The sequence below is a fragment of the Lissotriton vulgaris genome, chromosome 6 (assembly GCF_964263255.1).
Source record: "Lissotriton vulgaris chromosome 6, aLisVul1.2, whole genome shotgun sequence".
NCBI classification, from domain to species: Eukaryota; Metazoa; Chordata; class Amphibia; order Caudata; family Salamandridae; genus Lissotriton; species Lissotriton vulgaris.
The window spans coordinates 77,897,869-77,913,706 of NC_141694.1; the positions used below are offsets into that span (position 1 = coordinate 77,897,869).

The 15,838-nt window shown below is 45.5% G+C and overlaps 1 protein-coding gene across 2 annotated transcripts in view; it reads right to left on the bottom strand.

The window, feature by feature from the left end:
• LOC147706822 (ATP-binding cassette sub-family C member 10-like) overlaps nt 1–15,838 on the bottom strand; it is a 389,662-nt gene that overhangs the window by 62,757 nt on the left and 311,067 nt on the right. For both annotated transcript variants that reach the window (XM_086925955.1, XM_086925954.1), the window contains exons 18-21: nt 10,998–11,251; nt 7,597–7,742; nt 7,157–7,254; nt 6,201–6,313 (exon numbers count right to left, since the gene is read on the bottom strand). In XM_086925955.1, coding sequence (XP_086782081.1) covers nt 6,201–6,313; nt 7,157–7,254; nt 7,597–7,742; nt 10,998–11,251 — 611 coding nt within the window. The remainder of the gene's footprint in view (nt 1–6,200; nt 6,314–7,156; nt 7,255–7,596; nt 7,743–10,997; nt 11,252–15,838) is intronic.

A 15,838-nucleotide genomic window follows, 5' to 3' on the forward strand; every position in this document is an offset into this window, starting at 1 on the left:
ATGGCCCTTAGATTGCGCCGTTCGGAGTTTAGGTTGCCATTGAACCATGGTTTGGAAATTTTTGCAGGTGCATTTTTTTGTTGGAGTGGGGCCATAGAATCAAAGATGTTGGAAATGGAAGAGTTGTAGAAGTCGGTGAGAGCATGGACTTCAGATAAGTCCGATTGTGGTGAGAGGGCCTGATTACAGCGGGTTGCTAGTTTAGCTGTATTGAAATCTCTGAGGTCCCTTTTCCAGATCTTTGGTTTGGTTTTTTGCGTCTTACTCCGATGAACCTCCGAGTTGATATGGAAGGAAATGATGTGATTGTCCGACCAATCACATGGTATGATGGAATCCACTGAGATGGATTGACCTTTGGAGATGATGAGGTCTAAGGTTTCCTCTTTTGTGTGAGTAGGCTGGTCACAATGTTGAATCAAATCGTGGTCGTGTAAGAAGGATTTTAGGCATGAGACTGCATGATCATTAGAGTTAGACCAGTGAAGGTTAAAATCTCCCAGGTAGATGTGAGACTGGGCTGAGTCCACATTGCCAGAGATGATTTCCATTAATTGTTCAATGAAGGGCAGATTGTAGCCTGGGGGGGTGGTAGAATGAGTATAGTTTGCAAACCAGATGATTGTGACTGGAGATGCTGAGACAAAGTTTTTCGCATGTTACCGGCGAAGATGACTCTGAAAGGGAGACCGCAAGCGTACTCCGGTGTATACAGGCTAGGCCACCACTCTGCTTCTTATCTCTGTCCAGGCGAATTATGTCATGGGTGGGGGGTACCAAGAGGTCGAGAATTGGAGTGGACGAAGGGTTGAGACAAGTTTCTGTGAGGATAATGATGTCTATCTCATTCTGTTGAATGAGGTCGAAGATCTCGGAGGCATGCTTGCTAGAAGACCTACAATTAAGTAGTATGCATTTGAGTGGAGCCGCACTATGGGGGGTGGGGGGGCTGTGAGATATTGACTTGCTTGAGGTTATCGTTATTTATGAATCTGCAGTTGAGGTAGGGTTCTCTGTTAGGGTTAGAATGAATGGCATGGATTATTCCGTTTGGGTTCGTGTTGAGGACCGAATTGGACGAGTAAGATTTGAGCAGATTGTCGATTTCATTGGGTGTGAGACCTGAAGTGCTTCTTGGACGACAGGCTGCGTTAGGTAGAGGAACAGATTTGGAGGTGGTAGGTGACAAGGGATGGTCGCAGGGAGGTGTGCCAGTGGCATTGGTGGGGGCTTTGGGCCTGATCGGACTAGCGAGGAGGGGGGCTTAACAAGGGGAGATATTCACGTGAAAGGGTTTTCAAACCCTGGAGTTCGAGGGAGAGACGGTGCAGCTGTAAGGAGATATCGTCCAAGCTTACCAACAGGTCTGGGTGTTGGGAGAGGGGAGGAGGATGAGTGTGGAGACCTGAAGAGGAGGGCGGGTGACTAAATGTGTTAGAGGGGTCCGAAGCGGTAATGGGGGATACACTGGGAGAGGGTGTGTCCCTGAATATGAGCGGTGTTCCAGGGAGGATGAACCAGGAAGTTGATTGGGTGTGGAGAGCTGTGGAGGGCGATGGGTGCTGATGAGTGTTACCGGGGCTACTGGCAATAATGGGAGAGTCATGATGGGGGGGGTTGATCACTGAATGTTAGAGGTGTGTCAGGCAGTATTGATAAGGAGGTTGTAAGTGGTGATAGGATTAGTGGTTGCGAGGTAAGATTCAACAGTGATTTGAACCCTTCTGCAACCTGCAGGGGCAAGGGAAGGGTGGTGAGAGAGGAGGGGTGTGAATCTGAGGGGGGAGTGGGAGCATTGAATTGGAGTGAACTTGGAGTGGTTAGCGTTGTATCTAGTCGCCCTGGGATTGAATAGTTGGCTACCACGCTTTTGATCTTCATAAAGAGTTTGTTGAACTGCTTTAGTTTTCGATTAGCAGCTTGAATGAGAACAATCCCGTTATTATAGATAGTAATGGTGAGATCTATTTTGTGGATCGTGGAGGGAGAGATGGAGAGACTAAAACCATGGGATGTTTTCCTTATCTGTGTGCACTGGAAAAATGAAATGTGTTTTTCTCCATTGGGCTCTCTTAATCGTGAAGAAAATTAGATCAGACATGGTGTTACCATTACACATACTGAAGTATGTATCTAATATAAGAATTTCAGTTTTTTTTGTATTAGGTTATGTTTGAATTTTTCTGACGCATTCTTAGTGAGGTTAGGTGGATAGGTGATCTTAAAGGCACTGACTCCCACTTTAGATAGCGTTCCTTCAGTTAGACTGCAGTTGTTAGCAGCCATGGTAAGAACTGAGCTGGCAGGGATGTACCTAGTCGCTACAGCATTGACAAGGGGGCAATGAATGCAATAAAGTTTCCAGTGAATACAATTCAATAAAAGTCAAAAACCAGCCATCATAACATACAGTGGGCAGAACCTTTCCATGATAGCCACCTTGTATAACTAGGTTTGCTCCTCTATTCCTAGGTGTGTTTTTTTTTTTGTCCTTCATCTAGTTTTAGTGCATTGTCACTAGACCTTTTGTAGTCCTATTTCTAGTTTTCGATCTTTTTGTAGTCCCTTTTCTAGTTTTAACCCATTTTTTTGTAGTTTAGGGTAAGCTGCCATTTTGGTCTTCCACTCCAGGCTAGAGGGTAACCTCCATTTTGGGAATCATTGTTTGGTAATAGGGCTGGGAGTAATGGAAAGGTGAGTGCATCCGTGGCGTCGGCTTTAGATGAGCCCAAAGAGTATATGGCAAATTAGATGGTTTAACTATGACTTTGCCGCCGGCACTCCACCAAGAGGAGAGTTAGGTGCATGTCAAATGATAGGGAAGGGCTAAATTCCCTAACGTGGTCCCTTTAAGCGCATTTCCAGCCAGCCTCCACTCTCTGCGAGTGCTGTATCATATCCACAGCAGAGGCTCGCAGAGAGAAGCGTCTCTCTTGACACACACCCCCTCCCGGGGGATCTTAGGCGCCCAGACCACATTGGCCGCTGACTGGGACTCACCGGCACAGTGCGCAGTGCGCTCCCAGCCTCGCCGCTCCATAGGTCGGCCCGGGGGACCAGGCGAAGAGCTACCGGACCAGAACCGGCTCCATGGGATTCCGATCAGATGCCTCTTCCGCAGCTCGACCTGGCGCGGACCCCCATGAAGGTAGAGCCAGACCTCACCTCTAGGGCCATAGCTTCAAGAAGTCGCGGCACTACTGGGGGCTCGAGGCGAAGGACTCTGTATTCCAGACTCGGGTTGATGACTCCAGCCGGTGCAAGCTTCCCGTCGTCGGCTGTCCGTGTTGAGGCTTAAAGGGCTTTTAGGAACACTGCTGGGAGCTCGAAGCAGGACTCCGGACTCCAGACTCCAGCGAGGGACTCCGGACAGTGCAGGCTCCCCATTGTCGGTTGGCCGTGATGAGCAAGACCGTCTTGTAGCAACTCGGATGATGGACGTAAGTGTGACGCAGGGCGGTGAACGAAGGGGTTACACAGGGATAATGGCCAAAATTGGTGATCCCCAAAACGGAGCTCACTAGGGGAGCTCCCGTTCAGCGGCCATCTTGATAATAATAGGGCGTCAACGCATGCAGGAGGCATACATATGAAGGCTTATGTCATATCCAAAGCTGACAGAATCAACATGGAGTATCCAGATCCAGTCTGGACCTGGTGAAATTCAAAAGGTGAGGAACCTCCGGTTAGAAGTCCATCAGAATTAAGCGTCTTACAGTGCAGGCATTCATAACGCAGGTAAGTATTATTTTTTAAATGACAATTTATATTTCATTTAAAAATAAGAAGAGTTTAAAGGTTAAGGGATAGCGTTTGTAGGATTCAAGTATGGGTATAGGTAGAGAGATGTACGGGGTATTAGGGTTCAGTGATGTATAGACGTTAAAGGAGGTAAGAGTCTTTAGGGGATAAGGGTTTTTTAGGGTTTAAAGATGGGTATAGGTAAAGGGAGGTAAGCAGTGTTTAGGGTTCAGTGGTATGCAGAGGTAAAGAGAGGTAAGGTTTTTTATGGTTTAGTCATGGGTGAAGGTTAAGGGAGGTAAGGGTTTTTAGGATTCAGGGTTGTGTAGAGGTAAAGAAGGCAGGAGGTTTTTGTAAGTGTTCAGGGAGGTAGGGCTTTTTTATGGTTCAGGGGTGCGATGAGGTAAAGGGATGTAAGCTTTTTTTCAGGCTATATATATACACGTATGTATATATATTATATAGATATCTGGCAGAAAGCAAAAGTTAAAGGAACGTTATAGTTAGATGAAAATGGCAGTTAAAACATATGGTGTTAAATGAACAAAACCTCTGAAATTCACTAGTTATAGTTATCGCAAGTAACTATAACTCATTCCTGACTAGTAAGATATTATTACAATTCCTACCTCTAAGGGCACTTTACCCTTTGTTTTTTTCAGAAAATTACTATGGGTTATTTAACATAAAGTAAGTTGTCTATTGCTGTGCGTGACATGGAGTCAGGCACTGCGCCCCAACCCCTTGCGGGCACCGTAACTCCGCAGCGCACAGCCTTTGAGAGTGCATAGCATGGGGTTGGGCGCAGGTCTCTGCGCCCAACCCCCCATGGGAATGCACCACTCAGTAAATGATGTAACAATATAGGGTGTCATTTCAAGTAGAGCAGGCCTACTGACTTAGTCATAAGGGCAGTACATCAAAATATAAAAAGTGGGACTATTGGGTTTATCAAGGGCTCAGAACATAAACATGTATAAAGACCTAACACCCCTAATAACTATAATCGAATGTACATTTTATAAATTCACCTATTGCAATGTTTAATAAAAGTGATTTTCATAAAATATGTTTAATAAGTCCTTACTATAAAAAAAATAATTGTGTTGTGGAATCTTTTTTTAAACTTTCAGGCCAGAAAATAAAGCTCTATACCCAACCACAAGGCGTCCATGCACTCCAGCTGAACAGCATACAGCTCCAGCTTGGAGTGTTTTCAAGATATATAGTAATTTTGCTGGGGGGCTCGTGCACTCCCTGCAGCCCTCAACACCAGTAAACAAAATAGATGGCGGTGCCTCTTCCCTTTCAATACGCACAACCAGGAAGAAACCAGGAAGAAAAAATATAATTTGCAAAAGCCCTACGGCAATATGGGGCACTCCTTGTAGGAGCAGTGAATAAGAAATGAGCAGCTCCTGTCGCACATTTCTTCTTTTTTTTTTTAAAGTGAGTGCTCCGGTGCCCACCCGTGGCACCCACAACTTATCCAAATATGGAGGACGAAGGGGAGCCCCAAGGCTCCTGCACCCACGCTGGCTACCCAGACAACACCTATTGTGGGTGGAGGCCCAAGCTGACTATTCTTTTAAGTGGGTGCGCCTTTGCCCTCCCGGGTTATCCATGGCAGCCTAAATGAATCAGGGCTGTGGGGGAAGGCCCATTGTAGTGTCGGCAGAAGCCAGCACTTTTGCTACACAGGCTAGAGCAGCATTTTTATTGTGTTCCCCCACACAACAGATAATTATAGGTATGAGTACATGCAAGCTTAATACTGAATATATACATATTGCATAAACATGCATACAATGTTTATGTACACACACACATAAATAAATAAAAATTACTTATAATGTGTAAAGAATTGTAAACCATTGAATTGCAAACGACAACAAATTGTAAAAAAAAGTGGCAAATTATTGCGTAGTAAACGTCATCTATTATAACTGATATCCAGCCAAATCACACACAGTGCACCTTCTAGCACCCACACTGCACTGCACAACACTAAAACTGTACTCTACAGCAATCACATTGATCACAATGCCCTCACACTGCACCCCACAAATCCCAACACTGCACTAGACAGCACTCAAACTATAGCACTAAGAATTCTCTGTAAAATACCCACACTGTGCCCCTAGGCATTCACACCTTCATATCATGCTTAATTGTACCTTCACTATATTACACAGCACCTGCATAGTACTCTACAGCACTCAAATTGCACTCCACAGTGCACCGCACCACACCCACATTGTACAACATAGCACTCACTGCACTATACAGTGCTCCAAACAGTACATTTTACTCTTGTGGTCTGCCTGCCATTAGGACTTTGCCCCTAACTACTCCTAGTCATGCTTTACTCTCCTTGCTAAATGATGAGTTCCCGGTAAACAGTTTACCACTCCTAATATGGTGCCTATGAAGCATTTTTTGGAAGGGTGTTCTGGTACCTGTGAGCGATTGTAAGCACAGTTTTATCAGCAAATCGTTCTCGAATTGTCTGCTGCAGCACCTGGTCGGTCTTCTGATCCACGCTTGCTGTGGCTTCATCGATGCAAAGAACCTGCACCAAAGGACGAGAGAATGATTGGAGTAAGGTAGCTGTATTTTTCTTTCAATCTTACGGATGGGGGGGGAGTTCTAGTGGGATTTAACAGTTCTGTCTGTTATCTGATCTGGGTGAATACCAAAGGTAGTGGATTTGAGAGGTGTGGCGTTTCCTGTCTCACCGATCCACTGATATATTATGTGCATATATAATGGCAACAGTGTTCAACTGCTCACTGACATTCTCTGCTCATCACCTTCTCCCACTGATCTAAGAAGTCTCACTTCTAGAAGCTAGATAATGTTGCTTTTGTAGGAGCTCAGCCACAGCTCATTACAAGACTGGAACTTTTTCACCCAGGGTGTACCTGTTCTTCTACCTTGGTAGCGATATCTGTCTTTGACTGACAGTCACATTTTAAGTGTTTCTTTAGATTACAACCATAATTGGCTCTCTCAGCTGGACTCAGAGAACCTGATAAATGAATGTTTGTAATAATCCAGGAAAAGTTGGTTTTTAAGCAGGTTTATTATTCAGCACAGCATCAAGTCCTAACACAGCAGTGTCCAGGATACAACTGACAAAGACAGCAGAATGCTGTATGAGGAAAGCTCTGTTCAGAATACAGAACATCATAGGAAACATAACATGGCACATGCACTTAAAGGGAAAGAGTTACAGAACAGATAATACTTCAGCTATACAGAATGTAACAATGTTCCTTAATAAAAATTTCTGCGTGTGTTTTGATGCATGGAACTTCTATATATACATGTGGTCAAAGCTCATTTTTTTCTTTTAGGCCACTTTTCCTGAAGGCATACTTAGTCTCTTCATCATGCATCTGGTGTACCGTACCTTAGCATCCGTGAGGAGAGCTCTTGCCAGACACAGAAGCTGTCTCTGTCCCACTGAGAAGTTCTTCCCTTGTTCTCCTACTTCAGAACTGAGTCCACCTGCATGGAGACAAACAAATATGCGTAGGAAGATGTCAGACTAGCCAGGACAAGCAAGACCTGCTTTAGAGACCCCTAATTTGTCAACTTTTATTTCAATCATGTTGTATTTCTTTATTGAGCATAGGCTCTTGAAAGGCTCCTAGTTCGGAGTTTCTCTCTTGTGTGATGCTTTCAGACAGTAATAAGATCCACTGTAGAGAGCGTTGGCCTGATGTTAATATCTGATGACTAGTCAACAACAAAATTAAGCCCTAAGGGATGTACAACTGAATATACAATATAGTAATGACTATTTCTTACAGATTACTTTGGATTGCGAATGACCTGAACTACACTCACCCATGCGAGCTACCACATCTTTCAGGTGGCACTGCTCCAGGACTTGGTACAGCACAGCATCCACATGACTGCCCTTTGGGTCTAGGTTCTCCCGGATCGTTCCACTAAAGAGAAAGGGGTCCTGGGGAATAATGGCCAGCTTGGACCTGTGCATAAAAAAAGTGAGACACATGACTGAACTTCAAAGCTTGCTTTGACAGGAAAGATATGCAATTATGTTAATCAGTTGTGAGTCCATGAGCAACTAAAATAGGATGGAAAAAATGGAGGAGAGTAAGGAAAGAGACTGAGACTTTCAACCTTCCCCCCTCTCATTTATAAACAGTTCATGCCTGAGTTGCCAGGCCAAACAAATTTGCAAGTTCTGGGAATCTGATGAATACTGTACTTTTCATTGTCCCTTGACATTCATGTAGGGCACCTGGCTAGGTAGTTCCAACTTTGTCATTTAGTACGTGAAAACTGGGCAGTGACTCTGAGCTTCCTTGTCTTGAAGCTTCCTTTACCATTTCCTACCCTGAGAGGAAATCCATGTCTTGGGCTGTATAGTGCGCAATTCTGGTCTATAAGACTACATAGATATTTGTTGGCACTGGTCATCTTAAGCAGAGGTTTGGCACTTGTGGAAGGAAGGTTACAAGCTTTTTTATGGAGGTCAGCAACTGAATAAGGAGCCTCAAGTCTGAGGTACCTGGATGGCTAAACTTTATTGTCACTAAAGGCCCTTAGAAGGACCTCCTGTTACAGCAAGGTAGGCTCTCGTCAGTCCTAAAATTAGCCAGACTATCTGCAGAGGCTGGCTGAAGAGGCACCGTAGTCCAACGTAAAGGAACTGCAGCAGAAGAGACAGGCATTCCTAGCCACTCCTTCTGAGAAAAGAATCCCGTCTGAGTTGGAAAAGCCACCTAAACGTTTTTGGCAGAACTGCTCAGGAAAACGTTGTACATTGGTGATTCTGTTAACGCCATCACGTAGGGCGGACAAATATACTGATTTGAAGGCAGCTAAATGCCTACTCAGAATATTAGCTATATGTGCTTTAGAATGTTTACTATGGGAAACATTCTTATTTGGCTGAGAAACTAGAGATTTCTAAGTTGTTCAGCTGCTAGCTCATTCTGTAGTTGAACACAAAGCGTTCATAAACAGAAGAACATCACAAATCCTTGAGTCTGGTGACAAGTGTTTGGGCCCTCAGTTTTTATATATCTGCCTGTGCTGGGACCCAACATACTTACTGTGAACCTTTTTGTACTCTTCTGCTTTAATAATTGGGAGGCTTAGTCCAAGTCAACCTGCTAATATGTGCTATTAAATGTGCACAAATAATAGTTCCCAATTCATGTAGACAGACACCCATGCAGATCACTATTTTAGATTTTTTAAGTAGACTAGAGAAGGGATGTTCATCTCTGTCGGTGTACCTTGACTTTCATAGTGCTGGACTTGCAGGCACTTGCCACAATGAACGAGCTAGTGTAGCCTTTTGCCTCTTAAAGCATATTTTAATATATTTCCTGGCACCTAAATGCAGTGCTACTGGACGGTATGTGCATATTTATCTGAAATTCCGGAATGCCAAATCTTATTTTTAAAGAACATTTAACAAGTTTTTGCCCAACCTCTTGACTGGGACATGGATGAATAATTCTATCCAATCCAATCCAAAACTTCTTTATTTCGGCCATTTAAGACCATAAAAGATGCAATAAAAACATATAAAACACTATCAAAATGTTTAGCAGCCTACCAGAGAACATTCTAGCTGAAATTGTCACACACAGGCTAGAGCCTTTAAGTGTGACACCCTAACCTGACTGATGAGCCCTAAGAAGTGTGAAACGGGTCTTGGTTGCTTGTATTCCTGTTCAGGGGGGACCTGGTCGGGCGATTTGGGTTCAACTGCTTCTATTGGAGCAGGGTCAAGACTGATTTGAATATGGCTAGGCCCAAGATGAGGTGGCATGGTGTGCAAAATATCAATGCTCTGGTGTGCTGCCTGAGTCATCACTAGGGTCTGAGATTGATTAAAACATTGTCCATCACTTTTTTGTATACTTTGGCCAGATACTGCCAGTATGTCCCATCTCACTACTGTTGAGAACTTAGGACCAGATGTATTAAGAACTGGTCACAAAAAACTGGTTGCACTTTGCAACCAGTATTTCTGCAACGTGTGTGGTTTTGGCGAACTAATAGGTCAGTTTGTAAATTACCGATTCCTCGTGGAATACAATTTAACCAACTGCATGAATATTATTGAAGTAGGAAGAAAATTGCGACCCACTAGGAATCGCAGCCATGTCATTTTCCGGAAAGTAAAATCAAATATGTTTAAAAGAAATATGAAAAGTGTAAGTTTCATTTTTTAGACATAAACAGTGGTCCATTGGACCACTCCCTACTCATAAAAATGTCCTCGTCAACATTCACATAGGGGAGGTGATCCATTTGTGTCCCTTCCCATTTGTGAATGGCTCACCAGCTCCATTGAGGAGGTGGTAAAATATTAATGTTCTGCAACCGGAATGCGGTTGCAAAACATTAAAACATACCAATCCAATTTGGTACTTGGAAGGGACGGCATAAGCAAGCCAGTGAATCGGTATTTGTTCCAAAACATATTTCTGCAAAACAATTCAGTTTTGTATATAAGAAAATGCCTTTTTGGGGTTGCAAAGCAGCCAATTCTGAGAATCAGGCCCTTTGTGGCCATTAAAGATTTTGTATGGCTGTCCCTTAGATGCCATCTGATGTACTGTACCTGACAATGGAATAACAGAAGAGGTAGACGTAATTGTCTGCTGAAATAAAAATAATCTAGTCATTTTTTTTTAAAGGTTATCTGCAGAATGGTCTACTGAAAAGAAAAAAACAAGCCTAAATGTGGTTCTCAGGTTGACTAGAAAAAGGGAGGATTCTTTTAATAAACCTAACAGAACTACTTGTTTTTGGCTGGCCTTTACCTTTCCATGCTTCTAAACAGTCTTGGGCAAACAGGCCACCAACTGTTGTTGTGAATGGATTGGCAAAATCCATTATTGGGGTCTACCCACATAGACCTTTTCTGAATAACTGATGACAGAAAATAAGAACTGCTGAAACAGCCTTCTGTTTCAGTAATTACTCAGCCAATTAGAATATGTCTCAGTGGTTAAACTATTCTGATTAGTTCTGATCAAATAAATGAACTATTCGCATTAGTTCTGATCAAATAAATAATGTATGGGGCATTACACACTCAGGGAGAAGATCACCATAGGTCTATTACTACAGTATCTTTACATACACACTAAAATTACTCCAATACAACATAATATGTAGAAAATAATAATAGCAAAACTTTTTTCTAGAAATATATACAACTATGTAATAGGTCAACGTATTTCAGCCTACAGTACCTCAGTGCCTCCAATCCAACCAACCGGATATTGATATTGTCGATAAGAATCTGCCCTTCTTCCAGCTCCATCATGCGGAACAGGGCCATGAAGATGGTTGATTTGCCGGATCCAGTCCGTCCCACGATGCCCACCTTCTCTCTCGGTGAAATTCTGAAGTCCACCCCATCCAGAGCATTAGGGAGTCCCGGGCGATATGATAAAAGTGCATTCTGGAATTCCACCTGCCCCTGAGTTGGCCAATTGGAAGCAACCTGTCACAAAAAAAAGAAAGAATATAATGTTGTCAGAGCCAACCTTACATACAGTTTTATTCCTTTGCAGTTATTTCACTAATATGGTGTTTGAGTCCTTGAAAAGATTGATCCTGCCAGTCATATTATGTTTTGATTAAATGAAATTGGTATAGCATAGACGAACAAGGATCTTCTATTCTATTAAGGATATGAAGGTGAGGATTCTGCACGCTCTTCCTTGCTTTATTTTAACAGGAGTCATAATAAACACAGCAAACAGAAAATCATCAAAGGACTACAATGACCATGAAGCTTTGAGAAAGAAAAACTACATTCCCCATTATCAATCCAATCCAACAGTGACACTTTTTTGGCTTAGTTTTACATTTACTCGGTTCTGAATCAAAATAAAGACAATCTAGTTTCATGGAAGGGCAGGGTTTTAATGATTTGTGGATTCCAGGACATATTGCTTGTGGTAGTCATTGTGCCACTGAATGTATTGTATCTCACTGCTTTCAGTCCAACGAATCTAGTCCCCACTCGCCAGAGTGTTCTCCCCCTTCTCCACTAACCGTGAAGGTAGGCAGTAGCAATCGCAGGTATAACTATGGAAGCCACTCCACAATGCGGTCATATGTATCCTAGCAGCCAACTTTAGATTTGGAAGCAATACAAATGGCATCATTTAAGAATTTGAAAAGATGGTGAAGGCATAAATATTTAGACACTTTTTTGATGGAGATTTGTCTCAATTTTTCAAGTACCATGTGACAATACATTAGCCAGTAGGAGTGGATGTCGTGAAAAAGTTTAATCTGAAACACATTTCTGGAATGATACACATGTTGGTGGCCCAGCGTATTTTAGAGCTTTGTTGCAGTAGAATAAAACCTATTCAACTTGGAAGATGGGTGCTGTGATTATTTGTGATAAACTATGTAGGACAGGTCTGATACGTAGTAGATCAAATCTGCAGAAAATAATGGTTTGTGATTAGACTTATTTATGTTTACTCTTAAATGGTTCATTCAGGATCTGGAAATTGAGCAGCCCTATATCCCTCTCTATTGTAGCATTCAAGGAGAAGAACCTTTATTGAAATATTATCATTACTTTGTAATTTTATATCCTCGAATTCGGGCAACTGGTAAAGTCATAGGTTGTCTATACTAATATAATAAAGAGAGAGCCCAAACCTTTGAGGCTGGTAATCTCAGGAACCACAGCACCAATCACAACACCCAATACAGCGTTGGAAAGGGCAGTTGCAGCAGAAGGACATAGGCTATGCAGACGCCCACCATACACATTTAAAAGGTAAAAGAACCGTGCCAGCAAAGTAGTAGTGTGGCTCACTGGTTAGAGGCGGCAGACCCGAGAGCAGAGGGCGGCCCGGGACCAGGGTTCGATTCCCGGCGCGGCAGGTTTCTGGACCAGGGTCAGCGGACTCGATAATTCTCTCGCCTCGGTGCCCACTCTGATCAGTGATCACACTCGGCAACTCTGGGCATTAGCTTGCCTCATCTTCACTAACGGCCCCACCAGACCGCCGGGGATGCCTGGTCTCACCCTGGAGATACCCATTAAGGGACCATCTCTCAGGGAAGCCAGGATGGGTTTCGCAGCGGTCTAAGCGCCTTGGGACCCTCCGGGTAAGTAGTGCGCTATATAAATGCCTATACATACATACATACCTCCCTTGTGGGCGTGTCTGCGTTGTGCTGTGGGCGTGTGCTGGGGGCGTGACAAACACTGGGGGCGTGTGGTACGTTCCGCCCTTCATGCCATGTCTCATATAGTGTGGGCGTGTGCTGGGAGCGTGGGCGTGTGCGGGGCGCGGGATTACGGGAAAAAATAAGCGAGCGTTGTGCCCAATATTTCATTGTTTTTTTTCCCAGGTTCTGTACATTCCAGCTCCGGGTTTCCACCCTGCTCCCTTTAAATACCCCTGCACCCCATAATCATAACCCACCCTTACTCCTTAAAACACCCCAACACCCTTAAACACTAACCCATCTTAACCCTATAAATATACCCTGTACCCCAAAACCCAAACCTATCCCTAAACCCTAAAAATACCCCTGTACCCCAAAACCCAAACCTACCCCTGAACCCTAAAATACCACTGTACCCCAAAACCCAAGCCTAGCCCTGAACCCTAAAAATACCCCTGTACCCCAAACCTAGCCCTGAACCCTTAAAATACCCCTGTACCCCAAAACCCAAACCTACCCCTGAACCCTAAAAATACCCCTATACCCCAAAAGCCAAACCTAGCCCTGAACCCTAAAAATACCCCTGTACCCTAAAACCCAAACCTATCCCTAAACCCTAAAACTACCCCTGTCTGTAGATGAGAGTGCCTTTGAGGGTGGTCTTGGGGTCGGTGTGTATCTGGAAGTGAAGGTGCTCAGCGGCGGTGAGGGTGTCGTCGGAGTTGCTCGCGATGCGGATGGTGTTCTTGTGGATGATGGCGATGCCTCCTCCGGCCTGGTTGACGCGGTCCCTCCGGATGATCTTGTAGTCCTCCGGGATGGCTATGGCGATGTCGGGGGCTGAGGAGGCGTTCATCCAGGTTTCCGTGAGGAAGGCGACGTCTGGTGAGGTTGTGTCGAGGAGGTTCCAGAGTTCCACAGCGTGCCTGTGGACTGAGCGGGTGTTGAGCAGGATGCACTTGAGGTGGTTGTTGCTGGTGTTCGGCTTGGTGGGTGTGGTGCAGGTCCGGAGGCAGGTGAAACGGCAGGCTTGGCAGGTGAAGGGTCCGTGGGTGCGTTTCAGGGTGGCTTGGTAGCAGGCGGGGTTCCGGCCGGCATTGAGTGCGTGGAGGGTGGTGGCGTCTTAGGTCTGTCGGGTGCGCTGGCATCGTCGGGGACCAGGGGTCGTGGCGCTGGGCGCGGTCCGGCATGGACGGGCGTAGACGGGCTTGCCTTTGGCGTGCCTTCAGCGCACAATCAGCTCGCCCGCTGCACGTTCGCCGGGCGGCCTCCATATGAGGGGCTGAGGGAGGGAGGAGCAGCTGGGAGGCGGCAGCGGGGTGGCGAATGGGAACAGCGGGGGGGGCGGGCCGCAGGGAGCAGCGGCGGGAAGCAGAGGGCGAGGGGGGGCACCGAAGGCAAAAGGGGGAGCGAGGGGGACACAATCACGGGTATAGAGGGCAAAACGGGGAGACAATCACAGGGAGAAGGGGACACCAATTACATTATAAACAGAAGGCAAAGGGGAAAAATGGAAACGATAAACACGGCAAGGTTACCACGGAAAAAAACTCAGGAACAGCGGTCAAAGCGTAGCACAGCGCACAGCACGGGGAGGACCGCGCTGTGGCTAGGGGGGCGACCTACCTGGTGACAGGGTCAACAGGGTCAACAATGTTATACATTCACCCCAGTACAGAGATCTGGGCCTAAATCCATCGTTTTTTTGCACTCCACACCACCCCAGTTCAGACATGGCCATAAACAAATCACCCTTGACCCTGTGCCCCCATGGGAACAGTCCAGTCCGAACTGCCAAGCCATGTCTTTCCTGGACCGGAATCAAGCAACCTAGGACCGGTTTTTGGCTATCAGCCGTCTTCAGCTAGGATAGCTTGACTCCAGTGGTGTGGAGAGCATGTTATGTTATTTGTTATGTTATGTTATTTTTATTTGTACCGCGCACAGCTGCCCCAGCAAAGAGGCGTCCTGGCGCTTTGAGAAGGTAAACACAACACAGCATTAAAAGCGGGCAGAAAGGAGAAGAGACACAACAGATGAGCTAAACAAATAAAAAGGTCTTGATAGCCCGTCTAAACTGAAGGAGCTCATCGATGGCCCGGATTTGTGGAGGAAGAGAATTCCACCAGCTCGCTCCCAGGACTCGAAAGGAGCGGCCACCAATTCTGCTCAACTTAAAACGCGGGACCACTGCTAAGTTCTGGCCTAGCGATCTAAGAGTGCGAGAGGGGACATAGGGGATCAGCAGTTTCTCCAAGATTTGTGGGGAAGTACTCTTGAGGATTTTAAATGCAAGGCAGAGAACCTTGAATCTAATCCTCAGCTGCACAGGGAGTCAGTGGAAAGAGCGCAGGGCATTGGACCCGAGCACCGCCTAGGCAGACCTGTCACCAGTCTGGCCACAGCGTTTTGAACTCGCTGGAGCCGCAGAAATTCTGACTGGTTAACCCCCGCCAGTAGGGAGATGGCATAGTCCAGCCTGGACAGCACTGATGCTTGGACCACCAGCTGTCTTGTGGGTGCGTCAAAGAATTTGAGGATGGGTCGAAGTCCTCTGATGATGCCATAGCAAGAAGCCGCCACCTTCTTGGTATGACAGATGAAACTCAGAGAAGGATCAAGCCACACCCCCAGGTTTTTTTTATCTCTGCCGCTGAGAGGGGAGTCACACCCAACTCCGAAGGCCACCATTTGTCACCCCACAAAGCCACCTGTTTACCAGCCACCATAATCTCCGTCTTCTTGGTGTTTAACTGGAGACAGTTGGAATTCATCCAGTTAGCCACTTCCCGCAGACCATCACAGAACCTGGGAGCCTCCAGGTCTGAGTTCCCAATGAGTGTGACCACCAGCTGCGTGTCATCTGCGTAAGAGACCATGGTCAGGC